Source organism: Muntiacus reevesi, chromosome 1 (genome assembly GCF_963930625.1).
Source record: "Muntiacus reevesi chromosome 1, mMunRee1.1, whole genome shotgun sequence".
Lineage (NCBI taxonomy): Eukaryota > Metazoa > Chordata > Mammalia > Artiodactyla > Cervidae > Muntiacus > Muntiacus reevesi.
The window spans coordinates 229422068-229448625 of record NC_089249.1 but is presented as its reverse complement, the minus strand read 5'-3'; the positions used below and the strand labels follow the sequence as shown (position 1 = coordinate 229448625).

Sequence of the window (26558 nt, the reverse complement as noted above, 5' to 3'; positions counted from 1 at the left end):
CGGAGGACAGAAGTTTTAAATTTTGGTTATGCCTAATAAATTTTTTTATTTTGTTATTTGTGCTTTTGGCATCATATCTATGAAACCATTTCCCAATCCAAGATCATGAAGATTTATACCTATGTTTTCTTCTAAGAGGTGATTTAGCTCTTACATTTAGGTTTTTGATCCATTTTGAATTAAATTTTGCATATGGTGTGAGGGAGGGACCAACTTTATTCTTTTGGATGTAGATATCCAGCTTTCCCAGTATCACTTGTTGAAAAGACCATTCTTTCACCATTAAATTGTCTTGGCACCCTTATCAAAAATTAATTAACCATAAGTGTGAGGATTTGTTTCTGGACTATCAATTCTATATGTCTTTCCTTATACCAGTATTGCATTGTCTTGATTACTGTAGCTTTGAATTAAGTTTTTTTTTTTAATTAAGTTTTAAAATTGGAAAGTGTGAGTCCCCCAGTACAGTTCTTCATTTTCATGATTGTTTAGGCAATTCTGAATTGGCCTCTCCTATTCTTACCCCAAGGGACAAGGTCTCACCAGCACTACTTCTTCCAAGGTATACATTATACCTATAATCCTAATCCTCAGACACTCCAGCCTTATCTTGAAATTTTCTCTTTCTCACTCCACTCTAGATATATGGGCCTTTTCTTTGTCTCTCAAACATTCTGAAGTTCTTCCTGCCTGAAGGCCTTTGCAGTGATATTCCCTTTGCCAAAAATGCTTCCCCTCTGTTCCCTCCTCCCTATTCTCAAGACTTCCTTTTTGTCATTTAGGTATCTGCCCAAATGTTCATCTAAGGTAGTCACTCACCCTGTTTATCACATTAGCTTGTATTATTGTATTTATCAGTGTCTGAAACAATCTTATGTATGTATCTTTATATATTTATTTTCTGTCTCACCCTACTAGAATGGATACTCCACGAAAAAAAGAGATCTTGTCTTATTTAACAGTGAATTCCAGCACATAAACACTACCTGACATATGATAGATATTTAACACATACATATTTGTTGAATGAATGAATTGATCACTCAAGACCTACACAGCCCCTATACTGGGATACAGCACCAAAAAAAAAAAAAAAAAAAGTAAGAAGCAGTGAACTTGTCCTCAAACCAGGATTAAGTACCTTCTATGTATTTACCTCCCATTTAGTACCAGTCAACAATTCCTCCCTCCTTTTATTTGAAAGTTTCTGGGACTTGCCTCATGATCCAATGGTAAAGAATCCATACCTGCCAATATGGACAATGCACATTTGATCCCTAGTCTGGAAAGACCTCACATGCCGAGGAGCATCACAACTTGCATCACAACTGCTGAAGCTCATGTACCTAGAGCCTGTGCTCCGCAACTAGAGAGACACTCCCACTTGCTACATCCAAAGAAAACTTGCTCGAAGCAACGAAGGCCCAGTGCAAGCAGCCAAAAATAAATAAATATATTTTTAAAGTTTCCCCCAAATCCTCCTTCTAACTCATGACTACATTTGAGAAGTAGATACAGACACATTCCTGCCTCTCCCAATAGCTGCTCTGAATGAGTCTGAGAAAAAATGACCAAAGATGTCTCTGATCATGGTATCTATGGACAAATGCACACTCAGGTCCATTTTCAAAGACAGAAACCTGGAGTGATGGGAAGCATGAGGCACAGGAGAAGAGGACAGAAGAACACAGAACCAAGAAGATGAGAACCAGAACCTTAGGGAGAATCAGAACTTCAAGTAGACAAACAAGGAACTTGAAGTAAAGAACCCAGAAATTCACATTATAACAGCCTTTGATTTTAATTCCCACGGAAGTTTGAGAACCACTGTTCCATAGCTACAGACTGGAGAGAAGAGAACCTAGGTTACTGATTTGGAGACATTTTCCCTGGGGCTTGGGAGGCTCTAATAACCCTCTATGCAGCACTAGGTCTTTCATCTAACGAACTTAAAGAATGCTATAGGCATTAATTAACTCTTGTAGCACCCTAGAATCCAGGCTCTGGGCCTCATTTTACTGACAGAAAACTAGTCTGTGGGTTAGAGCCTGGAAAGGAATATCTCAGGCTCGTATGGTCTGGACTGAGCAAGGTCAGGGCTAAGTTTGAAGCCAGTGTTGACTGCAAAATCTTTGTTCTGTGACAGTGGTTCCCAATCTAAAGACTATAGAGCTCTTGGGAATTCCTTGGTGGTCCAGTGGGTAGGACCCCATGCTTCCACTTCAGGGAGCACAGATTCAATTTCTGGTTGAGGAACTAAAATTTTGCCCTGGCACAACGAAAAAAAGACTATAGAGCTCCTAAATTCATGTGTATATATGTTTACCACTCCTTGACTGCAGGCAGATGGTAATTTGACTGATTCTTTGTCACTCAGGTCTTACCTTAAGATCACCTCCTCAGAGAAGCCTTCCCTGAACATCCATCTTAAATAATGTCTTCTCCCCATCCTTATCATACTACCCGATTTGATTTTCTTCAGAGTATTTGCCATTATCTGAGATGATCTTATTCATTGCTTTTTACTTCTCTCCTTCATTATAATGTAAATTCCATGAACTCAGAAACCTTATCTAATAGGACACCATGGATGTTCAGTAAGTGTTTGTTGAATATTTAAATAAGTCTTAGTGAAGATGTTTTCTGGGAATTCCTTGGTGGTCCAGTGGCTAAGACTCCACACTCCCAATGCAAGAGCCCTGGGTTCAATCAGATCCTGCATGCCACAACTAAGACCTGGTGCAGCCAAATAAATAAATAAAGATAAATATTAGGGGTCTTACATGGTGGTCCAGTGATTAGGATTTTGCCTTCTAGTGCAGGGGGTACAGGTTTGATCCCTGGTCAGGGAGCTAAGATCTACATGCCTCACAGCCAAAAAACCAAAACATAAAATTAAAGCAGTATTGTGACAAATTCAATAATGACTTAAAAAGAAATGTTTTTAAAAATTTTTAAAGACTTTAAATGAAGATGTTTTCAACAATATATAGATGCTGTTAAAATGAACAAAATATACAATTATTTAAAGTTTAAATGATACTTTTGGTACATATTCTTTCAATCAATATACACACTAGGACTATTCTTTATAACACTAAAATAAGGCACCAGAATTTCCATTTCTGGCATTGTGTGGATTAAAATTTCCAAACAAACTAAACACTAAATGCTAGGCTAAACAAATATAATGCTAGGTTAAATATACTTTTTAACTTTAAAATTCATAGACGAACTGGTACAAAAGAAAAGAGAACGATCCCAAAACAAACACGTCTCTGTGAAACATTTTCTTGTTACAAGAATGATGCCATGTTCTTCTGGCTTTGCTTCCATGTCACCAGCCTCTCAATCTTCTTCTTTCCCAGTTGCTCCTCAACCTCCTAATACTGGAATGTTCCAAAATTTGGATCTCTAAGTCCATTCCCTTGGCAATCTTACCTAGTCCATTTTAAATATGTTTTATATACTAATAAACTTATAACTTTTTATCTGACTCAGACCTCCCCTACTGAACTTCAGATTTCCATGACCAGCTGCATATTTGATATCTCTGCCTTTTTATCTAAAACGCATCATACTTAAAATGCCCAAATATGAACTCAGTCAATGACAATTTCATTCTTCCCGTTACTTAGGCGAGAAACATTGCAGTCATCCTTGACTTCCCTTTTTTTTTTTCATATCCTAAATGAGCAGAGGGCGGAAAATGGAAAAGAGAAATAAAAGATAAGAAAGCACAATCAATCCAAAATAAGACAAGAAAAGGGAAAAGAAACAGAAAAACAGAATAGAAAACCATCTATGTTAGTAATTACTCTAAATGTAAAGGTACTGAGTTCTCTAACTAAAAAATGGATTGTCAAATTGAATTAAAAAAAAAAACAACTATCTGGCTATGTGCTAGTTATAATAGATACACCTAAAATATCAAAACATAGAAAGACTAAAATTCAAAGACTGTAAATGTACAATATAGGTAACTTCTAACCAAAAGAAAGCTGAATTAACTGTAGTTCTAGAAGACAAAATAACTTTTAAGCAGAAAGCATTCCTAGTCATTACAAAATAGTAAGCTAATTAACAAGGAAGATATAACAATTAACCAGGAAAATAGAACAATTCTAAACTGGAAAGTGCCCAATACCACAGCTTTTAAAAAGATATAAAAGCAAAACTTGACATGTCTACAAGGAGATATTAGTCAATTTATTATCAGAGTAAGTATATTAAAATACCTCCCCTAGTATTTCATAGTTCAAACAGACCCAAAAAGAAGTTATGAAATACACAGAACATTTTAAACAGCATCATTAATAGGCTGTCTTAATAGAAATAGATAGCAATTGCTCCCAAAAATTGGAGAGTAAGCATTCTTTTTCAAGCACCTATGGAACATTTCCAAAAATCAACCACACACATAAAGTTAGCCTAACAAATGTCTAAATGCAGTTAAGTTAGAAATCAGTTATAAAAAGATAAGGGGAAAAAAGTCATATGTTTGGAAACAATTTTTTTTGGGGGGGGACTGAGCTGGGCTCCAGAGCGTATGGGCTCAGGAGTTGTGGCTTGTGGGCCTTGTGACTCGTGGGATCTTAGTTCTCCAACCAGGATTGAATCCACATCCCCTCCAATGGAAGGTAGATTTTTAACCACTGGACCACCAGGGAAGTCCCTGGAAATTTTCTTTTTTGTATCTTCCATCTTTTATTTTCACCTCTATCATCCATTTTTGAAAGAATGACAAAAAAAGATTTCCACCCATTCAGCAGATTGGCCTGCTGTCCAAGCTTTATGAAAATGCTTTCTGAAAAAGCTGAAGCACTTCAGCCAGTCCCTCAGTGGCCACCATGTGACCCATTTGCCCTCAATCGTGGAGCTTCCAACAGGGCAGGAAGAGTCTTGGGAACACACCTGACACTTGTCTCTTTCAGCACAGGCTGTTGCCAGCTGTGTCCTGGTGCTGGAGAGGGTCTTCATTTAATAACATGTTTATGGAGGAAGGCAGGGTAAACTGAGAACGGTTACTAGAGCCATTAAGAGGCTAACTACATGCTTTAGAAAGAGTCTTCTGTATTATATACAAACCCCCCACGAAGACATGGAGAAAATATATCTTAATCTCTGATAGGTATCTTAGCAAGCAATGGATTTACTATGACAGCACTGCGTCTAAGAATGCTTATTAAAAGTAAGTTGCTTTGACTGGCATTTAAGACTTTCCTGTTTAATGAAAGATTTTATATTTGTAAAGAAGAATTCTGAATACATATACATTCTGAATTTCTACCTGGAATTTCAAGTGCCTACTCTACTAAGTGTTATTTGGAAATTTTTTAAAATATATTTTTCAACAACTTGTGGGTCAAAGGGGAATTTCATAGTAGAAATTAGAAAATACTTAGAAATAAATGGTAATGAGGATACTATATCAAAACTGGGGTGCAGCTAAAGTGGTACTGTGAAGAAAATCGATGGCAGAAATAAAGCTCAAAATAATTTTCTAACTAAGAAGTTAGAAAATTAACAGAATAAACCACAGAAAATAGAAGGAAATAATAAAGAGTAGAAATTAATGAAGTAAAAGGGTTAATAGGGAAGATCAACAAAATCAGAAGTTAATTTGAAAAGACTAATAAAATAGACTAACTAGGTAACTTCTGGCAAGAGTGACCAAGAACAAAAATAGAAAATGCAAATGATATTAAAAATTCAGAAATGTATAAATATTTACAACAAAAACAACAAAATGATAAGGGACTATAGCTAAGTGTGCTACATAGATTAAACAGACAAGGTTTTGATAACTTTATGCCAACATATATGAAAACTTAGATAAAATGAATAGATTCCTAGAAAAATACAATTCCACAAAACTGGCTAAAGAAGAAATAAAGAACCTGAAAATCCTATAATCTGTAACATGAACCTAAAACTGTGCTAAAAAAAGTATAATCTTTCCCCAAGATGAGGCCATGGAGCTTATGATGCAGCTAACCATCAGAAGCTGGGTTGGGGCATACTGTGATCTGCATTCCAAAAAACTGATCAAGTTAGGGATTTGTTTACTTCAAAAGTGCTGCTTATGTGATGAAGGGGAAAATTAGCACTCTTCAATTTTAAAAACAAAAAGCCCTTAAACAGGGCTTCCCTGGTGGTACAGTGAATAGGAATCTACCTGCCAATGCAAGGGACTCGGGTTTGATTCCTGGTCCTGAAAGCTTCCACACGCCAAAAAGCAACTAAAGCCCATAACTATTGAGCCCAAGAGCCACAACTATTGGAGCCTGTATGCTCTGGGGCCTGTGAGCCACAACTACTGAGCCTGAATGGTGCAACTACTGAAGCCCATGTACCAGAGCCTTGCTCCCCAACAAGAAAAGCCACTGCAATGAGAAGCACATGCACCTGCAAAAAGTAGCCCCTGCCCACTGCAACTAGAGAAAGACCAAGTACAGCAGTGAAGACCCAGCACAGTCAAAATAAAATAAATTATAAATAAATAATTTTTAAATAAGCAAAATAATAAATACATAAGTATGCATAAATAAATGTTAAAACTATAAGGAAAAGCAAGAAAATAATTACCATAAGATTAAGATGTGTTTAATGGAATTGGGGGTGCAATATTCGAGGAACATACCAAGGGATTTCTGAGATACTAGGATGCAGGTCACAGAAAGGCAATGGCAACCCACTCCAGTACTCTTGCCTAGAAAATCCCATGGATGGAGGAGCCTGGTAGGCTGCAGTCCATGGGGTCACGAAGAGTTGGACACAACTGAGCGACTTCACTTTCACTTTTCACTTTCATGCATTGGAGAAGGAAATGACAACCCATTCCAGTGTTCTTGCCTGGAGAATCCCAGGGACACTGGAACCTGGTGGGCTGCCGTCTATGGAGTCTCGGAACAGAGTTGGACGTGACTGAAGTGACTTAGCAGCAGCAGCAGGATGCAAGTCAAGAAGCAACCATTATAACTGGACATGGAACAACAGACTGGTTAAAAATTGGGAAAGGAGTATAACAAGGCTGTATATTGTCAGTTCAGTTCAGTTCAGTTCAGTTCAGTCACTCGGTTGTGTCCAACTCTTTGTGACCCCGTGGACTGCAGCACACCAGGCTTCCCTGTCCATCACCAACTCCCAGAACTAGATCAAACTCATGTCCATCAAATTGGTGATGCCATCCAACCATCTCATCCTCTGTCATCCACTTGTCCTCCTGCGTTCAATCTATCCCAGCATCAAGGTCTTTTCCAATGAGTCGCTTTTCTGCATCAGGTGGCCAAAAAACTGGTGTTTGAGCATCAGTCCTTCCAATGAATATTCAGGACTGATTTTCTTTAGGATGGACTGGTTGGATCACCTTGCTGTCCAAGGAACTCTCAAGAGTCTTCAACACCACAGCTCAGAAGCATCAATTCTTCAGCACTCAGCTTCCTTTATAGTACAACTCTCACATCTATACATGACTACTGGAAAAACCATAGCTTTGACCAGACGGCCCTTGTCGACAAAGTAATGTCTCTGCTTTTTTTTTTTTTTTTTTAAATTTTAAATTTTTATTTTTTCAGTGGGTTTTGTCATACATTGATATGAATCAGCCATAGAGTTACACGTATTTCCCATCCCGATCCCCCCTCCCACCTCCCTCTCCACCCGATTCCTCTGGGTCTTCCCAGTGCACCAGGCCCGAGCACTTGCCTCATGCATCCCACCTGGGCTGGTGATCAATCGTCTAACCCCACCCACTGGGTAAAACCTCCACAATAAAAAGGAACCACAGACCTCCAGAATACAGAAAGCCCACTCCAGACACAGCAATCTAAACAAGATGAAAAGGCAGAGAAATACCCAACAGGTAAAGGAACATGAAAAAGGCCCACCAAGTCAAACAAAAGAGGAGGAGATAGGGAATCTACCTGAAAAAGAATTTAGAATAATGATAATAAAAATGATCAAAAATCTTGAAAACAAAATGGAGTTACAGATAAATAGCCTGGAGACAAAGATTGAAAAGATGCAAGAAATGTTTAATAAAGACCTAGAAGAAATAAAAAAGAGTCTCTGCTTTTTAATATGCTGTCTAGGTTGGTCATAGCTTGTCTTCCAAGGAACAAGCATCTTTGAATTTCATGGCTGCAGTCACCATTTGGAGTGATTTTGGAGACCCCCAAAATTAAGTCTGTCACTGTTTCCATTGTTTCCCCATCTATTTGCCATGAAGTGATGGGACCAGATGTCATCATCTTTGTTTTCTGAATGTTGAGTTTTAAGCCAACTTTTTCACTCTCCTCTTTCACTTTCATCACGAGGTTCTTTAGTTCTTCTTCTCTTTCTGCCGTAAGGGTGGTGTCATCTGCATATCTGAGGTTATTGATATTTCTCCTGGCAATCTTGATTCCAGCTTGTGCTTTATCCAGCTCAGCACTTGGCATGATGTACTCTATATTGATGTTAAATAAGTAGGGTGACAATATACAGACTTGAAATACTCCTTTCCCAATTTGGAACCAGTCTGTTGTTCCATGTCCAGTTCTAATTGTGGCTTCTTGACCAGCATACAGATTTCTCAGGAGGCAGGTCAGGTGGTCTGGTATTCTCATCTCTTGAAGAATTTTCCAGTTTGTTGTGATCCACACAAAGGCTTTGGCATAGTCAATAAAGCAGAAGTAGATGTTTTTCTAGAACTCTCTTGCTTTTTTGATGATCCAACATATGTTGGCAGTTTGGTTCCTCTGCCTTTTCTAAATCCAGCTTGAACATCTCGAAGTTCACGGTTCATGTACTGTTAAAGCCTGACTTGGAAAATTTTGAGCATTACTTTGCTAGCGTGTGAGATGAGGGCTATTGTGCGGTAGTTTGAGCATTCTTTGGCATTGCCTTTCTTTGAGACTGGAATGAAAGCTGACCTTTTCCAGTCCCGTGGCCACTGCTGAGTTTTCCAAATTTGCTGGCATATTGAGTGCAGCACTTTCACAGCAGCATCTTTTAGGATTTGAAATAGCTCAACTGGAATTCCATCACTTCTACTAGCTTTGTTCATAGGATGCTTCCTAAGGCCCACTTGCCTTCTCATTCCAGGATGTCTGGCTCTAGGTGAGTGATCACACCATCGTGGTTACCTGGGTCACGAGGATCTTTTTTGTATAGTTCTTCTGTGTATTCTTACCACCTCTTCTTAACATTTTCTGCTTCTGTTAGGTCCATACCATTTCTGTCCTTTATTGAGCCCATCTTTGCATGAAATGTTCCCTTGGTAGCTCTTATTTTCTTGAAGAGATCTCTAGTCTTTCCCATTCTGTCATTTTCCTCTATTTCTTTGCATTGATCACTTTAAAAGGCTTTCTTATCTCTTCTTGCTATTCTTTGGAACTCTGCATTCAAATGGGTATGTCTTTCCTTTTCTTCTTTGCTTTTTGCTTCCCTTCTTTTCTTAGCTATTTATCAGGACTCCTCAGACAACCATTTTGCCTTCTTGCATTTCTTTTTCTTGGGGATGGTCTTGATCACTGCCTCCTCTACAATGTCATGAACCTCTGTCCATAGTTGTTCAGGCACTCTGTCTATCAGATCTAATCCCTTGAATCTATTTCTCACTTCCACTGTATAATCATAAGGGATTTGATTTAGGTCATACCTGAATGGTATAGTGGTTTTCCCTACTTTCTTCAATTTAAGTCTGAATTTGGCAACAAGGAGTTCATGATCTGAGCCATAGTCAGCTCCCAGTCTTGTTTTTGGCCAACTGTATAGAGTTTCTCCATCTTTGGCTGCAAAGAATATAATCAATCTGATTTCGGTATTGACCATCTGGTGATGTCCGTGTGTAGAGTCTTCTCTTGTGCTGTTGGAAGAGGGTGTTTGCTATGACTAGTGCGTTCTCTTGGCAAAACTCTGTTAGCCTTTGACCTGTTTCATTTTGTACTCCAAGGCCAAATTTGCCTGTTACTCCAGGTGTTTCTTGACTTCCTACTTTTGCATTCCAGTCCCCTGTAAGGAAAAGGACATCTTTTTTGGGTGTTAGTTCTAGAAGGTCTTGTAGGTTTTCATAGAACTGTTCAACTTCAGCTTCTTCAGCATTCCTGGCTGGGGGTGACTGGGGTATTGTCACCCTGCTTATTTAACTTATATGCAGAGTACATCATGAGAAATGCTGGGCTGGATGAAGCACAAGCTGGAAGCAAGACTGCAGAAGAAATATCAACAACCTCAGATATACAGATGATACCACTCTAATTGCAGAAAGTGAAGAGGAACTCAAAGAGCCTCCTTGATAAGGGTGAAAGAACAGAATGAAAAAGCTGACCTAAAACTCAATATTAAAAAAACTAAGATCATGAGATCCAGTCCCATCACTTCATGGCAAATAGATGGGGAAACAGTGGAAACAGTGACAGACTTTCTTTTTCTTGGGCTCCAAAATCACTGCAGATGATGACTGCACCCATGGAATTAGAAGACATTTGCTTCTTGGAAGGAAAGTTATGACAAATCTAGACAGCATATTAAAAAGCAGAGACATCACTTTGCTGACAAAGTTCCATATAGTCTAAGCTATGTTTTTCCAATGGTCATGTACAGGTGTGAGAGTTGGACCATGAAGAAGACTGAGCACCGAAGAATTTATGGTTTTGAATTGTGGTGCTGGAGAAGACTCTTGAGAGTCCGTTGGAATGCAAGGAGATCAAACCAGTCAATCCTAAATGAAATCAACCCTGAATATTCATTGGAAGGACTAATGCTGAAGCTGAAGCTCCAGTACTTTGGCCATCTGATGCAAAGAGCCAACTCTGGAAAAGATCCTGATGCTGGGAAAGATTGAAGGCAAAAGAAAAAGGGGACGACAGGGTGAGATGGTTAGATAGCATCCCTGACTCAATGGACATGAATCTGAGCAAACTTCAGGCATTAATGAAGAACAGGGGAGCCTTGAATGCTGCAGTCCGAGGGTTGCAAAGAATCATACATGACTTAGCGACTAAATAACACCACCACCAATGACAGAATACCTCTTACCTGAGCATTGGATACATGTGTTCTTTTTAAATTTTTATATATTTATTTACTTGTCTGTTACTTATTTTTTTTATTGGAGTATAACTGCTTTACAATATTGCGTTACACTCCGCTGTACAACAATTTGAATCAGCTATATGTATACATGTATCCCCTCTCTCCCCCACCCCATCCCATTCCTCTAAGTCATCACAGAGCACCAGCCTGGGCTCCCTGTGTTTAACAGCAGCTTCCCACTAGCTATCTGTTTTACCCATGATAGTGTATATATGTCAATGCTTCTTTCTCTGTTCGTCCCACCCTCTTCTTCCCCTTTTGTGTCCATAGTCTATTCTCTATGTCTGCATCTTTATTCCTGCCCTGCAAATAGGTTCATTAGTACCGCTTTCTAAATGTTATATATATGTGTTAATATACAATATTCTCCTCTTTCTGACTTCACTCTGTATGACAGACTGGAGATTCATCCACATAAGTACAAATGACCCAGTTTCATTCCTTTTTATGGCTCAGTAATATTCCATTGTATATATGTACCACATCTTCTTTATCTAGTCATCTGTTGATAGCAACATTTAGGTTGCTTCCATGTCTTGGCTATTGTAAATAGTGCTGCAATGAATACTGGGGTACATGTGTCTTTTTGTTTGTTTGCTTTTTGTTTTTATTTTTTTTGTTTTCTTTTTTATTATTTTTTACATGTGTCTTTTTGAATTATAGTTTCCTGAACGTATATGCCCAATAGTGGGATTGCTGGATCATATGGTAGTTTCATTTTTAAAGGAACGTCTTTACTCTTCTCCACAGTGGTTTTATCAATTTACATTTTCACTAACAGTGCAAGAGTGTTCCCTTTTCTCCATACCCTCTCCAGGATTTATTTATAGATATTTTTATGATGGCCATTCTGACTGGTGTGAGGTGGTATCTCATTGTAATTTGGTTTATATTTCTCTAGTAACAAGCAATGTTGAGCCTCTTTTCATGTGTTTGTTGGCCATCTCTATGTCTTCTTTGGCAGGTGTTCTTTTTATTGTTACTCCTTAATTTCACTCCAAGGTATATACTCTTGAGAAATTCTTGCCCTTGCAGAAGACATTTTATATACTCTTTTATATATATGATACCTTTTCCAGCTTATAAAGTTATTTATTCTATGCAAAAAGAATAAGTTGGATATGTATGCAGTACTAACATGGGGAAAACATCCAATGCATCTTAAGTATCAAGCATGTTATAGAACTCAATAAATATGAACAATATATACTAAAATGTGAGCCCTAGTTATCTCTGGGATGGTTTCCATTTCAAAATTATACATTTCTAGAGTGTTCCAATATTTTACAGTCATCTCATTGACTTCTGTGGTTAAAAAAAATTAAGTTTATTTTTATACATGCAGAAACACTTTAAAATAGAGGAATACTTATTCTGAAAAGAGGGACATTTTTCCCTTTTGCAAACTGAGAAGAGTTCCCTGACAACCCCCTGATTGTATAAAAGAGAATCCGTGAGGATAGAAGTTTCAAAATGAGAAGGGCTCCTAGACTTAGGTTCCTTTAATGGAGTAAAGAGTGAATGGGGCCTGGTCAGTCCCTCTGACTTACCAGACTTTCCTAACCACAAAGCAAGCCTGCTTGTTCCCTGCCACTCTCCACCCCCAGCTCCGGAGGGTGACTGAGGTCTTGGCCAGCTGCCTTCCAGTCCTGCCCCAGTGTTCCAGCTTCCCAGCTGACTGAGCATCTGGCAGTTAAGCCAAAGGCCAGTAATTTCCTGACTTCCTGAGTAAATACCTGTGAACAGAGAGAAGACATAGTGGGGTCAGAGCAAGTGCTCAGGGACACAAATAAGACAACAAATAGTGCCAAGCAGTAGTGACAGGGAGTAAGGGGAGCTCAGGAGATCTTGTTCTGGGCTAGCCCGTGATTTACCCTGTCTCCCTCTAGCCCCCAGAATTTTCCACTGCAGCCGGTGGGGACTCACGCTCTTGGACTTGGGGAACCATGGAGAGGACAAACCCCAAGAGTTCATTTTATCACAGGGGAAAAATTCCAGGCTTTGCACGTTCTGCACCCTTTGCCTAGAACGTTTTCCTTCCATCTTATCCTGACTAACTTCTGTTTGTTCTTCAGATTTCAAATTATGGACCACTTCCTCTTGGAAACCCTACCCGACTCCCACCACTTCATCACCCTCCTTGGAGGCCTCTCTGCTGCCGCAGCCTCTCCTTCCCTGAGCCAGCACTAGTCCACTCTAACAGTTGCCAGTGTGTCTTCCCCACAGGAATTTTAACTTCCTGAGGTCAGGAACCATGACTATTATACCACTAGTACCTGGACACTCAGGAAGTGCTAAGAAAATATTTTGAGAAATGGATGAATAAAATAAAAGAACGGCAGAGAGGGCAAGTGACAAAGAACCCCCCACCCCCACTTCTCTGTAGTGTGGTTCTTGGCAGCCTCTGGAAGGAGCCTCCAAGGCTCAGCACAAAAGCAAGCTAGGGAGCTTTATCCTCTCTTTCTCTCCTCCCATTCCTTTCCATTTTTTTATCTTTGCAACCTTCCCTTCCCCAGTTCCCGTCCCTGCCAGGTTGATGTGAGCTTGAGCTCCCTCTACTGGCTAGACTTCAGTGCCATGCCTAGACAGGGAGCCATGCCCAGGTACCCTCACTTGTTTCCAACTTTCCTCTGGAGAGATTCTTCTACCCACTCCCCGACTCTGGGGTTCATGAAGGACTGGAGCATGTAGAGAAAACAGCCGTTCAGCATACAGATGAGCTTTCCACCACCAGAGCCCCCACCACCCCACCCTCGACACTGGGGGTATTTCCCTCACACCCTTACCTCAGTTTCCTGGGTCTCAACTCCATACTCCTACTCCAGCTAATTCACAGAGATGTTGATTTCTGGGGCTTTTGGCTGATACATCAGCTCTGACTGTGGAACAGAGATCTCAAGATGAGTTGGGAATAAAAAGACAAAAGACAGAGAGAGAGCAGAGAGAAAAGGACCCAGAGAGTGAAAGGATATAAACCCACCTTAAGACAAAGATTCTGGGTAAGACAATCCACTTAAGAGTTTTGTCCCCGACCATTTCCAGCCCTCATACAGCCCTGGACTCATATGAAGAAAAATTTCCCTCACTCTTTCAGTGTGCCTATGTTAATACAGAACTAGGAGGAGTCACTGTGTTGATCAGATCTTCAGACTTAGTTGAGATATCATACTTCAGTTACAACTCCTAGAGATGACGTCTCTCCCCCACCCTTGCCCTGTTCTCCTGGAGCTCACATCTTCACTGTCACTTCCACTGAACGAGTACTCTGGCTCCATGCCCTTCTCAGGGATGCTCCTCTCCTTCTCCGGCATCGGTTCATCCAGCCAGAGGAGTTCCTGTGGTGAGAAGACCCACTCGAGTGCCTTTCGGACCCCCACCAGGCCCAGCAACTGCAGGGATAGAGACAAAGCCAAGGGACTTCAGCAATAACAGCAGGAACGTTAACAACAGCCACATTTATCGAGCACTTCCTATGTGCAAAGCATTGTGTATAGTTTCAGTGAATGCTAACACATTCATATGAGGTAGACATGACAATTATTTCCATTGTACAGAGGAGGAAACTGAGACTCTGGGAGCTTGCTAACTTCTCAGAGGTCACAGAATTGAGATGTAGTAACCAGATTGGTTCCAAAGCAAAGCCCATGACTCTTAACTTCCTCAGTGGGTAAGAACAAAGCCAGAAGCTTACAGTATCACCTAACTGGGTAAAAGAGTGCCAGCCTTGCCTCTCTCAGGTCCTCAGTTTCCTTCTGGGCCTTCTATCCCTACCTGTGGTTGATCAGCCCAAAGAGGTTGGGAAAGAAATTGAACCAGATAGCCCAGGTCCAGAGCCTCACAGTCATCCCTTGGCCATCTTTCCTTGTCCTAAGATTCCCAACCAGGTAGAGCCAGGACAAGTGACAGAGGAGAGATTCCTCCTCTTGTGAGGCCTTGACCACCCACCCTCTCTGAGCCACCAGGACACCACCCAACCCTGCCGCAAGTCACCATGATGGGGAAGATGATAGCTGCAGGGGTAGACTTGATTATCCAAAGCAGACCCAGGCAGGCAAGCTGGATGGCTGTGAACAAGTGGACCCTGCTCAGGGGCACATGCCGTAAGAACAGAAGGTCTGGCTGGTGCTTCGCTGGTATCAATAACAGCTGCACCCTCTTTGTGAACTGGGGGAACAAGGGGAGGAAGAAAACAGGGTATTCAGATAGTCTGGAGGGCGTCACTGTTAGCTATCCAAGCCTAGCTTGGAGGTCAGAAGGTTCCCTTGGTCCCCTCTCCACCCAGAGTGTGCCAGCAGAGGCTCTGTGCCCAGGAGAGGCAGGAAAAGAGGAGGAGAACTAGCAGATGCAGGTAGGAAGTAATGGGCTCACCTGGATGCTGCTAATCGCTGTCACCCCCATGTACAGGAAGATGCCATAGAGCAGAGGCATTGGGATGAACTGGTAGAGAGAATTGGAGAGTTGGCAAAGCAGTTCGCCTCTGCCAGCTGCCCAGATAACCCCATTTAGGACCCAAGCCCAGCCTCCAGCCTCCAAGATCTAAACATACCCACTGTGCATGCCTGATTTCACTGAATCTTCACATCAGTCAGATGAGGTAAATTCTATAATTGTCTCCATTTTGCAGATGGAGAAGTTGGATTTCAGAGAGGCTAAGTAACTTGCCCATTGCCTCTCCACTCTTCTCTCTCACATTCCTCTCTGTTCTCTGTTCCTGTTGTACTGGCCCGTTTTCCTTTCCTCAAGATGCCCGTTTACTTCTACCCCTTGCAAGGCCTTTTGCTTTGTTATTCCCTCAACCTAAATGCTCTTCCCTGACCTCCCTCTCATTACTCCTGTCGTGACACCTCAGAAAGGCCTTCCCTGCCCAGCACCATTAAAGTGCTCCTGATCACCCCACCCTCTTTTATTTTTCATAGAAGTTATCACTATCTGAAATTATCCTGTTTTATTGTTTTCATTGTTTTTATCTGTCTCCTCTCACCAGAATGCAAGATGTGGATGATCTCCTTTGATCACCACTATATCCACAGTCCCTGGAACAGTGCTTGGCATATGGTTTACACTCGGTAAATATCTGCTGAACGGGAGTCACCTAGTTTAGTCAGCGGCCGATCCAGCCCATCAGGCTCTTTCAAGTACTCTACTCTTACCGAGCTTCCATGACCTTTCCCTCCCCTAACCTCCTGTCGTCCTGCCAGTGGCTCTGTGTGCAATTCTCCACACCCTCCTTGACTGTTCTGCTGTACTGACTTGTCGAACCTTTCTGCTGTTACTTGTTACATAATTTTTATTCATGTGTATGTGTTGCTGACAGGGGCTTGGTTCCATATTTTTTTTCAGTATCCTTCCCCTTCCCCTCTCCTTCTCCCAGGTGCCTCTCAGAGCCTGGCACTCAGCAGGTATTCTGTAAACATCTGGTGAGGGAGATGTGAAGGGGTTTTGCCTCAGAAGTTTTACTGGGTTGTGATGATCATGTTCTTAGTCTAAGACTCATTGAGTGTGGAGTAAGACTGGCTAATGCTTGGCCCCTGGGGATGATGGCATGTCTCTGCTCCACTGGGTAGAAAGCCAGTTGGGTCAGAGTACAGGTTCTCAGATAGACCTGAGAAACCAGCTCTCTTGGTGGTCTCTTGTAAGTTCCTTAACCTCTTTAACTTTCAGTTTCCTCACTTTATTTTATTTATTTTTTTGTGGGTTTTTTGGTGTATGTGTTTTGTTTGTTTGTTTGTTTGTTTTTTAGTTTCCTCACTTTAAAATGCATATGCTTCTTATGGGTAATGTCAGGATTAAATGAGACTATGGGTGAAGAAAACTTAACACAGTGCCCAGTACATAGTTCAGCCAATGTCAATTCTTGCTGTATTTATTATTTTTACTGCCCTGCCCCTGATGCTGGCTTGTCTAAGGTACCTTGAGTATAGGTGCCAGGAAGATGGAGATTCCTGTGAGGATGAATACTGCCAGGCCCGACAGCCTCTGCTCTCTGTGGGGAAAGGAGGAGTTAGCTCTGGGGGAGCCCCTGGGGTGCCAGGTTGGGGGCCCTGGCAGGAGGGAAGTGGAGGGATCCCCTGATAGTTCCCTGGAAGGGAGGGGACCTGAGCTTGGTGTGAAAAATTGGTGGAGAAGAAGGGACAGGGCATCTCCATACGAGGGTCCCAGTCCTCTTCAGCAGCTCAAGTTCAAAGTTGCTCTTTGTTTTTATTTTGATGGAAAATTAAGCAATCTTATACTACCATAAAAACTTTTACTTCATAATGTACAAAGTTGATTTCCCATACTTTCAACAATTAGATTGCATTTCCAATAAAATTGTTTTTGTGGTGTTACTCTATAAATCAATGAGATGCTTCTACACTGAGTGGGATTATTAGGTGGCACCTCATCCTTGCTCAGCCTTCACACTCACTTCCATGATGCTCCCCTGGAGGCCCCTCCCAGTCCCACGGCTGAAGGAGCCCAGCACCCACCCATTCACCCCACTGCAGTGCTCGTAGGGCAGTGAGAGAGCCCTCTGGAATCACCAGCTTAGAATTCAAGTTGCCCAAATAACTCTGCCCTGTACCCAGTACCCGACCTTGCTGCCCACGTCTCATTCCAGTCTCCTGAATACAGGCCTTACCTGATGCCCAGGAAACTGGGAGTCTCCCCTGGGGCACAGGCTCTGCTCTCTCTCCGAAGACTGTCCATGTGGGCTAGGGAGATGACAGTGGCCGAGACATACCAGGGCAGCCCAAGCGCTGATGTGAGGAGCATGAGCACAGCCACACAGAAGAGGTCCAGGTGGAAGCCAGCTCCCTTCTGCAGGTAGTGTGGGGCAGTAAGGATGAAGCTAGCCCAGATCTGGGCCCTCTGTCCTCTGGGATGGGAGAGGGGGAACCCAGACCCCACCCTGGAGCTCCTGTCCCTTGGGCCAGGGACCTAGGGTCTGACCCCGCAGGCCTTACCCGCAATCTGTATTCAGCACGGTTGAGGATGACCCCTGTGATCTGCTGGTCCATGAAAATGAGGATAGACAATAGCAGAGCAGGCAGGGCAGCTGCCACACTCAGCCACCAGGGGTTGGCTCCAAAAGGTGACACCAGCCAGCCACGTCCAGGGAGTGTGGGCTGGGGAAGACGAGTCCATGGACAGGTTGAAGAGGCTATCTTGAGAACACCTCATCTACACACTCCAGCCATGGCATTCTTCCACAATGTCCCCCTCCCCACCCGCTCTAAGACACTGGATGCTAGGTGGGAGCAGTCTGTGTGCACAGCTGGTTTGGCGCATCCCAGGGCTAGGATGGCAAACAGCAGAAGGACGGGGACCAGCCTGGGGGTTGGGCTGGAACCAGGGACTCTGGACTTTGATTCTCAGGGTCCTTCCCTCCCTGCAAGAGGAGGAGGTAGTGGATGAGGCCCGCCCACACTTCTTGAAGTACAGAGCACTTCTCCCTAAGCAACCCCCCTGCCCAGACCAAGGGCTGGGCAGCTCAGGTTCAGACCTGCCTTGGTCTGGGGCAGGGGCAGGGCTGGGTGTGCCTGCGTCTGCTCTGATTACAAGGCGTCTGTGTCGGGAGGGGCCCCAGCTGCTCTCTTAGGTTCTGAGCCCCTAAGGCTGGCTTGGAGCCTTGGAGCCCCCCTCCTTTCTTGTCCTGAGGGAAGCTGGAGGGGAGGTCTCCAAATGCACTGACAAAGTTTAGTTACTAAGTGAGTGCTGAGCCTTGTCCGGTGCACTGTCATGCCCTGGGCAGGGAGCTCTAGCTTGACTGTATCAGAGCAGGCAATTGGGGGTGCAAAGTAGAGAGTGTGGAGTAGTGAGTAGAGCCATGCCGAGTAGTGAGTAGGGCCATGCCAAGGGTAGGGAGAACACAGAACAACAATAACTAGCATTAATTGAGGTGTTGGTATGAGCCAGTCCCAGTAATGTGAGTGCTTTGGATTATGATCTTCTATGAACTTCAAAACAACCTATGAGGCAGAAACTGTTGTTATTTATTATTTCCATTTTATAGATGAAGAAATTGAGGCTCAGAATGTGGGTTAACTTCCCTAAGACACACAGCTAGGAAGTGACAGAAATGGGACTCAGACCCAGGGCTGGCTGACCAGAATCACTCTTTTAACCTCTTACCTGCAACAGTAGCTACCTATCCTAGGCTTACTATGTGTCTGGCACACAATGTGCGCTCACAACAATTCTGTGAGACCATTATTATACTATTTCTACCTTATGAATGAGAAAATGGAAGGCTAGAGAAGTGTGGTATCGATTCGTCTTCCTCCTCTAGGGTCCTGTCTGCTGACCCTGCTATGCCCTCTCCCCTCCACGCCCAGCTCTCACCTTGAACTCTCTGGGCACCATGAGCTTCGGTGTGGCTAGGCCAAGGAAGGCATCGAGGCCACAGCCTAGCAGGATGGCCAGGACCGAGGAGAAGTCACCCAGCATCTTGCGTACCTGGCCACCCAGCAGGCACTCAGTCAGGTTCAGGCCACCAGCCCCTCCTTCTGCCCCCTTTCCCATTTGCAGATGGGCCCAAGGCCAAGAGCCAGTTCTCTCCCACAGAAGTACAGGTGACACTCACCATGGAGGGGAAGAAGCGACTGGTCTTTACGTGCTTGAGGGCCATGGCAAGGAGGAAGGAAGTAAGGAAGAGGAGGATGGAGAAGAAGGCAATGTCTGGGACTGTATGACAGCCGGGCCCACGAGGATGACCTCCCCGCTGGGCACACTCAGGTGGAGGCAGCAAGGACGCATTGACCAGGCCTAGGTCCTGTGTGGAGAGGTCATCCAGGATGGGATTATGGGCAGTGGGATAAAGGTCCTCTGATGCCCACAGAGACTGAGGACACCAGATAAGCGATCTCCAGCCATAGCAAATGGTTGGGCCTCAGTGACCTATGAAGGGTCAGAAGAGCCTGGAACCACTGACTTCTTTGACCTCCACCCTCTCTTTCTCAGGCCCTCCCAGGAACAGCCCCTCACCATGCTCAAGATGTCATCTCTGTCTTTAGGGTTTGTGCTTGTCCACTGAGACTCATTTCCTGGGAAGCAGAGAATTCAAGTGAGTGTTCTTCCCTTGGGAACCTTCTCCAGCCCTAATCAGAAGCCTAATTTCACAGGTCCAGCTGAACCAAAGAGTTCTTTGTTCTGACTCATCTGTCTGCTGTCTCCAATCACTACCCAGTCTGTTCTCAGGACACTGCCTCTTGCCCTTATCCCTTCAAATTTCCTCCCTATCTGTATCCCTGGTGGCTGGCACAGGACCGGCCAAACCAAATGCCCAGTAAATGACTGAGCACACACATCTGTGTGTTTCCACCAGCGTCAGAATTATTCTTGTTCGTGCCTAGTACAGAGTCTGGCACTCTTGAGAGGACACCTATTCCCCAGTCCTGGTGTTCCTGGCCATGTGGAGGGAAATGTGCTGGTGTAATACGCCGAGCTCCTCTCCACCTAGTCACTCACATGGCCCCGGGGAAGAGCAGTGATTTATTTGGTTGGTGACTTTGGGAGAAGAAGCTGGGCATGCCTGGTCCTGCCCCTTCCTCTCCCTCGCTAGGGAGTAAGCACCCTGCATGCATTGAGCTCTGCTCCTCTAGGGTGAGACAGTCTCTGTCCAGCATGGCCGTGACTGGGTGGGGAAGTTGATCCAATTTTGGTTTGATCATGCTCAAAGATATAACCGTGGTCTTCTCTTAGCACTGGCACAATAAAAGATGAGATTGGGCCTGCTCTGTTGACTTATTTTTCATCTGACTCAGAACCAGAGAAAGGAAGTTTGCTGCTGGCAAATGGGTAGGTACTCAGCATTTTGCTGAACTTAACTAAGGGGACAACCCTTCTTGTATCTTCCCTTATTTTGCCAAGCTCCCTATTTCCCTCGGGCTTCCCAGGTGGCTCAGTGGTAAAGAATCTGTCTGCCAATGTGGGAGATGTGGGTTTGATCCCTGGGTGGGGAAGATACCCTGGTGAAGGGATATTCTTCAATATTGGATATTCTTCCAATATTCTTTCCTGGGAAATCCCATGGACAGAGGAGCCTGGCAGGCTACAGTCCATGGGGTTGCAAAAAGAGTTGAAGATAACTTAGTGACCAAACAACAATTTCCCTCACCCACCTCCTGGATCTGGGTACTGGCAGAGACAGCCATAGGCGGGAGAGCCAGGTCTCTGGATGGGATAGGCATGGGTCAAGGTCAGCATTTTTCCAACAGCATCATAGATGAAGATGAGACTGATGAGAGCACAGAAGCCTTCCTCGGTGAAGCGGGTAAAGTAGCGCACCAGCACGCTGGCCTCCGTGGCCACCAGCACCAGGCAAAAGATGGCCACCCAGATGCCCACCCACAGGCGGAAGGGCAGGTAATCCAGGCTGTGATCTCTGGGGGCGGTGACAGACAGGCAGGGTTTGCCTGGGCACACTCTTACTCCCAACCTAACCCAGGTCAGGTGCCCCTGGAGCCAGTTTCTACCCTCCCCTACTGACCCAGCTGAGACCAGGCTGAGGGTGTGCTACTGAGGTCAGGTGAGGTGGCGGAGTTCTCCTACCTGCTGAAGGAGAAGAGCAGACGTTCAAAGACCAGCACTGGCCCGGTGCTGCTAAGGATGGTGAGGGGCTGGCCAGCCGTCAGGCAGAAGGCAGCTCCAGTCACTGCCGTGCCCAGGAAGCTTTCCAGCACCCCCTAGAAGACAACAATGGTCCCTGTCAGCACAGGGGCCCAAGTTCCCTGGGAGCCTCCTCAGCCCACCCATAGACACTAGAGGGGGGGTAGGGCATGGCTGGTGGAACACAGAAGACAGGCCCGCTTCCCACCCACCCACCTGCGCACCGTCGGTGGCTTCTCCCAGCAGACCCCCAAAAGTGATGGCGTTAGTGACGGTGGCCAGGTAAATGTAGAGCACGGCCGAGACGCACTGGGGGTGCAGGGCATCCAAGAAGTCGCTGAGGTACCACGAGGCTTTCCGCCGCACGTCCTGCACAAGGCCCCCGAACAGCCTCCCGCCCGTGGGTTGTCAGTGATCCAGGCTTCAGCATCCCAAGTCCCTGGGGCCAGGTGAGCCTCTCCCTCGCCCCCCACAGTGAGCACACACCTCAGGCCCATGGCACCCCACTGCCCCCCCACCCAAGATACCCTGGCTCCCACCCCAGCACGCCTCACCTGCCTGTCCGCTGCAACTCCGGGTTAGCCGCGTGCTGCCTGCGGCCGTGCCTGTCCTCAGCTGGGGTCCTTCGCCGGACAAAAGGCCCCTTGGCCACCCGTAATTGCGAGGGGATCCTGAGGACCAGGGGAACCCGAGTTGGCTAAGGCTCTGCGACCTGACCGCGTCTCGGCGCTGGAGTTCTCGGCGGGCCGCCCCCTGGCGGCGGCTTCTGTGTCAGTGGGCTGGGGGCGCTGCCAACTCCGCAAGGACCAGGTCACATTGTGACCTTCTAATAGGAGTGAAAGCCAGGCTCCAGCAGGGAAAGGTACTCACGGTCTCACAGCCACAGAGGGGTCCAGCAGAACGCAGGTCTGCCCCTTTCCTCCCACCCCCCGCCCCCACTGCCCTTCCTCAACACTGGAAGGATCTCTATGGCATGATGACCGCCCCCAGATACCTTTTGCGCTCAGAGGGCAGGCATTTAGGTGGGGGAATCCGAGCTGTTGGGTCCCATCGACCTGGAGGGAGCACTGTTACTTCCTCTAGGAAAGCATCCAGGGCTGCCAGAAGGTCATGAAGGCTGCTGGCCCGCCGAACTCTCCACTGAAATTGCTGGGGATAGAGGCACAGAGAGGCACTAAATACAGTCTAAATACAGATCTGTTCTTACATGCATTTTCAAAACTAGACACAGGTTACATAGGCAGATGAGTCATTCACACATTCATTCAGGCATGCATGCATTCCGTGAGTATCTTTGGGTGCCTACTGTGTACCAGCTCTGTGCTAGGTAAGGGGGTTGTGGTGGTAGCCAAGGCAACTTCAGTCCTCCTGCTCACAGACGGGAAGCCACACTGCTTCACTGTCATACTCAGTCACATCTACAGAGTACACACACACACACACACACACACACACACACACACTCACTCACTCACTTGACACAAGCCTATGTGCATGCACACAGACACACATGCCTGTCCAGCTCACCAGGTCACTGAGGAGGATGGCCACTGCTCGGCCCATCTCATGGTAGCCCCTTCCCAGTGTAGGGGGACCAAGGAGGAGGCAGAAAAACCTGAGGAAAGAACCAGGTCCTGGAGAGAATCAGAGGCTGCTATCTCACAGGGCAGCCCTGGCCTCTGACCTCATTACTACTTCCCATATACATGCTCACACCTTCTTTGCAGCTCTAACCACTACCCCTCCCTAAGCACCACCCCCCACACACCCTAGAGAACTGGGCCCAAAGACCTCCTAAATACCCTCCTGGGTGAAGGCCTTTTCTGGATTCCAGGATCCCTGACCCCCCTCTCAGCCCCCTCACCTGCTGGGGAGGGGCACCTCAATAAGGGGCCCCAGCACCACTGGATCCCTCAGTCGCACAAAGACCCCCAGTGGCTGTTCCAGGAAGCCCAGCTGTCCTGCCAACACAGCTCCTGCTTCAGCCCCTGGAGGGAACTTCTGTCTTAGAGGATTCTGATGCTGGATGGGGGTTCAAGGAGACACAGAGGATGAAAGGTTTTTCGAGGGGGAGGAGGTAGGCAGGATCTTGACTGATGAGGAGCCCAGTGGAGGGTAGCTCCCCTGACCCCTCTCCCAGCCCTGCCCTTGGAAGGGCCACAAACCTGTTCCTTCAGGGGGGCTTCCTCCTCCTGAGAAGCCTCTCTCAGATGGGCAGATCCTACAAAACAGAACTATGTGGTGATTAAGAGCACAGGCTTGGGGACTTCCCTAATGGTCCACTGGTTAAGAATCCACCTGCCAGTGCAGGGAATATGGGTTCAGGCCGTGGTCTGGGAAGATCGCACATGCCACAGAGCAACAATGTCCAACTAGAGAGCAGCCCCTACCTGCCGTGACTAGAGAAAGCCCTTGCTCAGCAAGGAAGACCCAGCACAGCCAAATAATAATAATAAATAAAATCTATATCATAATCACTGCAGATGGTGACTGCAGCCATGAAATTAAAAGACGTTTACTCCTTGGAAGAAAAGTTATGACCAACCTAGACAGCATGTGAAAAAGCAGAGACATTACTTTGCCAACAAAGGTCTGTCTCATCAAGGCTATGGTTTTTTCAGTAGTCATGTATGGATGTGAGAGTTGGACTATAAAGAAAGCTGAGTGCCAAAGAGTTGATGGTTTTCAACTGTGGTTTTGGAGAATATTCTTGAGAGTCCTTTGGACTGCAAGGATCCAACCAGTCCATCCTAAAGGAGATCAGTCCTGAGTGTTCATTGGAAGGATTGATGCTGAAGCTGAAACTCCAATACTTTGGCCACCTGATTCGAAGAGCTGACTCATTTGAAAGAACCCTGATGCTGGGAAAGATTGAAGGCAGGAGGAGAAGGGGACGACAGAGGATGAGATGGTTGGATGGCATCACTGACTCAATGGACATGAGTTTAGGTAAACTCCGGAGTTGGTGATGGACAGGGAGGCCTGGTGTGCTGCAGTCCATGGGGTTCCAAAGAGTCGGACATGACTGAGTGACTGAACTGAGCTGAATATCTGTATATTATACTATAAAAAACCACAGGCCTCGGGGGTGGATCCACCAGGGTTCCCTGACCAGCTTTGCACTGTTATGGAAACTGAAGCACACGTTCCCCCCTCTACTCCTCAGTTTTCTCATCACTAAAATGAGGATAATTATAGTATTACCTCCCAGTGTTGTTGTGAAGATTAAATGAGCTGCTGTGTGTAAAGCTTATCACGATGCCCACCAAAAACATCTCTTCACAGAGCTCTGGCTCTTGTGCTTCTAGCCCTTCCATTCCTCTCCCCTCACTACCGCCCCTGCTGCTTCTCACCCACGAGTCCTGAGTTGAGGTCTGAGCCAATGCTAGGCCACTGCTGGTCCAGAAAGGTGAGAGGAGACCTGGGGTCCTCCCACCCCAGGGATTTTGGTCTTGGGCCCAGGGAGGGGCCTCTTACCCCAGCAGGAGCTGGTGCATGGGGTCTGGATGAGGTGCTGGGGTCTCTGCAGCAGCAAGGCCTTCAGCTTCCCTCTTAGCTCTGGGCTCAGTGACTCCACTCTGGTCACCTGCTCTGGAGAACAGAGGTGGAGCTCCCACCCTTTCCTGAGAACTCCCTGCCCCTGAATTCTTCCCCTTTCCCCTATGCCCAAGTTCCTTTCCCTTCCAAGAGTCTCAGGGAACATAGGGGCCAATGGGCTTGCTCTTCCCCTCTGATTTTCCATCTCTCCCTTGTGATACAGGGGTGGATAATTCTCAAGAGTGGGGTGGGGTAGGCTCTGGAAAATTCTAAGACTTTATGGGGGAAATCTTAGAGAAATCACGAGGATGCCCAGACCCTCCCAGCAAAGGGTCCCAGGGTACCTGCAAGCTCCTGGAGGCTCAGAGCTGGACAGTCCAGCAGGACAAGGCCTTTGGCCAACAAGTTGCGGAGCTTCTGGAGGCTGGGCAGTGCCACGGTGGGCACGTGGGGAGCGCTCCACCGGCCTGCACCCACTTCCAACTTCTCCTCAAACAGCACCCACCTATGGTGAGAGGGGCAGACAGTGTTACCAGGGGCATCCCTCCCAGGTCCAAGAGTGAGGACGCAGGAGAGCCAGGGAAGGTGGGACAAGGGGGAAGTTGTGGGCCCAGTGGTACAGGGCCCCTCCCCGGGGAAGTCACCCCCTCATCTTGGATCTCGGGGAACTCAAAACCAGACTGCAGAAAAGGTTGGGCACCATAGAGCGTGAGGGTCTGAAACGGGGAACACAGAAATAAACTCATGATTGGGGGTGATAATACTAACCCCCCACACACAGGAAGAGCTGGGGGTCATGGAGGAGATCCCAGTGGGGGAAGGAGAAGGACCCCATAAAACTGTCCTGGATCCCACTTACCTGCCTGTCTCTTTCCATTCAGGCGCGTGGGGCCAGCCCAGCAGCTCATTCAGCTGTATGAAGAGCAGAGGGTCCTTGGAAACCTCCAGTTCCCTGCTGTCTGTGTCTAAGGGGCCATCAGGGCTGAGGCCAGAGCCAGGGCCACTGTCCAGCTCTCCTGTGGGCACATTTTTACTAGCACTGGAGACGTCAGACTCCTCTTGGCCTGGCAACTTCATCTCAGTGAAGCTTCTACAAACTCTCAGGGACTGGTGTGGCCCTAGGTTCTGAGTCCAGGGGCCGTCTGACTGGCTGCATTTATAATGCACCCCCCACCCCACCCCCAACCTCCCCCAACCCCTGCCACAGAACACAAACCAAGCCAGGCCTGCTGACACCAGAACCAACTGGTCACCTCCCCTGTGGTTGTTTTCCCCTCTCGGCTGGCTTGAGTGTGAGGCCAACGTGACCTTTCCCAGGCTCTCCAGAAATGCCCAACCTGGGGCTAAAGTGTTAT

At 45.8% G+C, this 26558-nt stretch overlaps 1 protein-coding gene across 3 annotated transcripts; it reads right to left on the bottom strand.

The window, feature by feature from the left end:
• Positions 1-12299: 12299 nt before the first annotated feature.
• Positions 12300-26323, bottom strand: SLC4A9 (solute carrier family 4 member 9). 3 transcript variants are annotated; one of them, XM_065918690.1, is made up of 22 exons: positions 26063-26323; positions 25548-25708; positions 25144-25257; positions 23832-23887; positions 23531-23688; positions 23194-23281; positions 22661-22815; positions 22221-22337; positions 21883-22057; positions 21610-21743; positions 21180-21442; positions 20044-20102; positions 19643-19831; positions 19402-19515; positions 18024-18185; positions 17699-17877; positions 16990-17062; positions 15448-15516; positions 15070-15243; positions 14313-14468; positions 13866-13958; positions 12300-12815 (listed from the first exon to the last, which is right to left on the bottom strand). In XM_065918690.1, the coding sequence occupies exons 1-21, from the start codon at positions 26278-26280 to the stop codon at positions 13905-13907; spliced, it is 2868 nt and encodes a 955-aa protein (XP_065774762.1). In that variant the 5' UTR covers positions 26281-26323; the 3' UTR covers positions 12300-12815; positions 13866-13904. The 3 variants fall into 3 exon arrangements, with proteins under 3 accessions (XP_065774762.1, XP_065774763.1, XP_065774764.1); XM_065918691.1 differs by lacking the exon at positions 19402-19515; XM_065918692.1 differs by lacking the exons at positions 19402-19515; positions 19643-19831.
• Between the last annotated feature and the right edge of the window lie 235 nt (positions 26324-26558).

Excerpts from the sequence above, each read along its gene's own strand:
- SLC4A9 (XM_065918690.1), bottom strand. The coding sequence starts at position 26,280 with ATGAAGTTGCCAGGCCAAGAGGAGTCTGACGTCTCCAGTGCTAGTAAA. Across the intron at positions 25,709-26,062 it reads GAATGGAAAGAGACAGGCAG|GTGGGTGCTGTTTGAGGAGA; the intron begins GTAAGTGGGATC and ends CTCTCACCATAG. Across the intron at positions 20,103-21,179 it reads CCAGTACCCAGATCCAGGAG|GAAATGAGTCTCAGTGGACA; the intron begins GTGGGTGAGGGA and ends TCTGCTTCCCAG.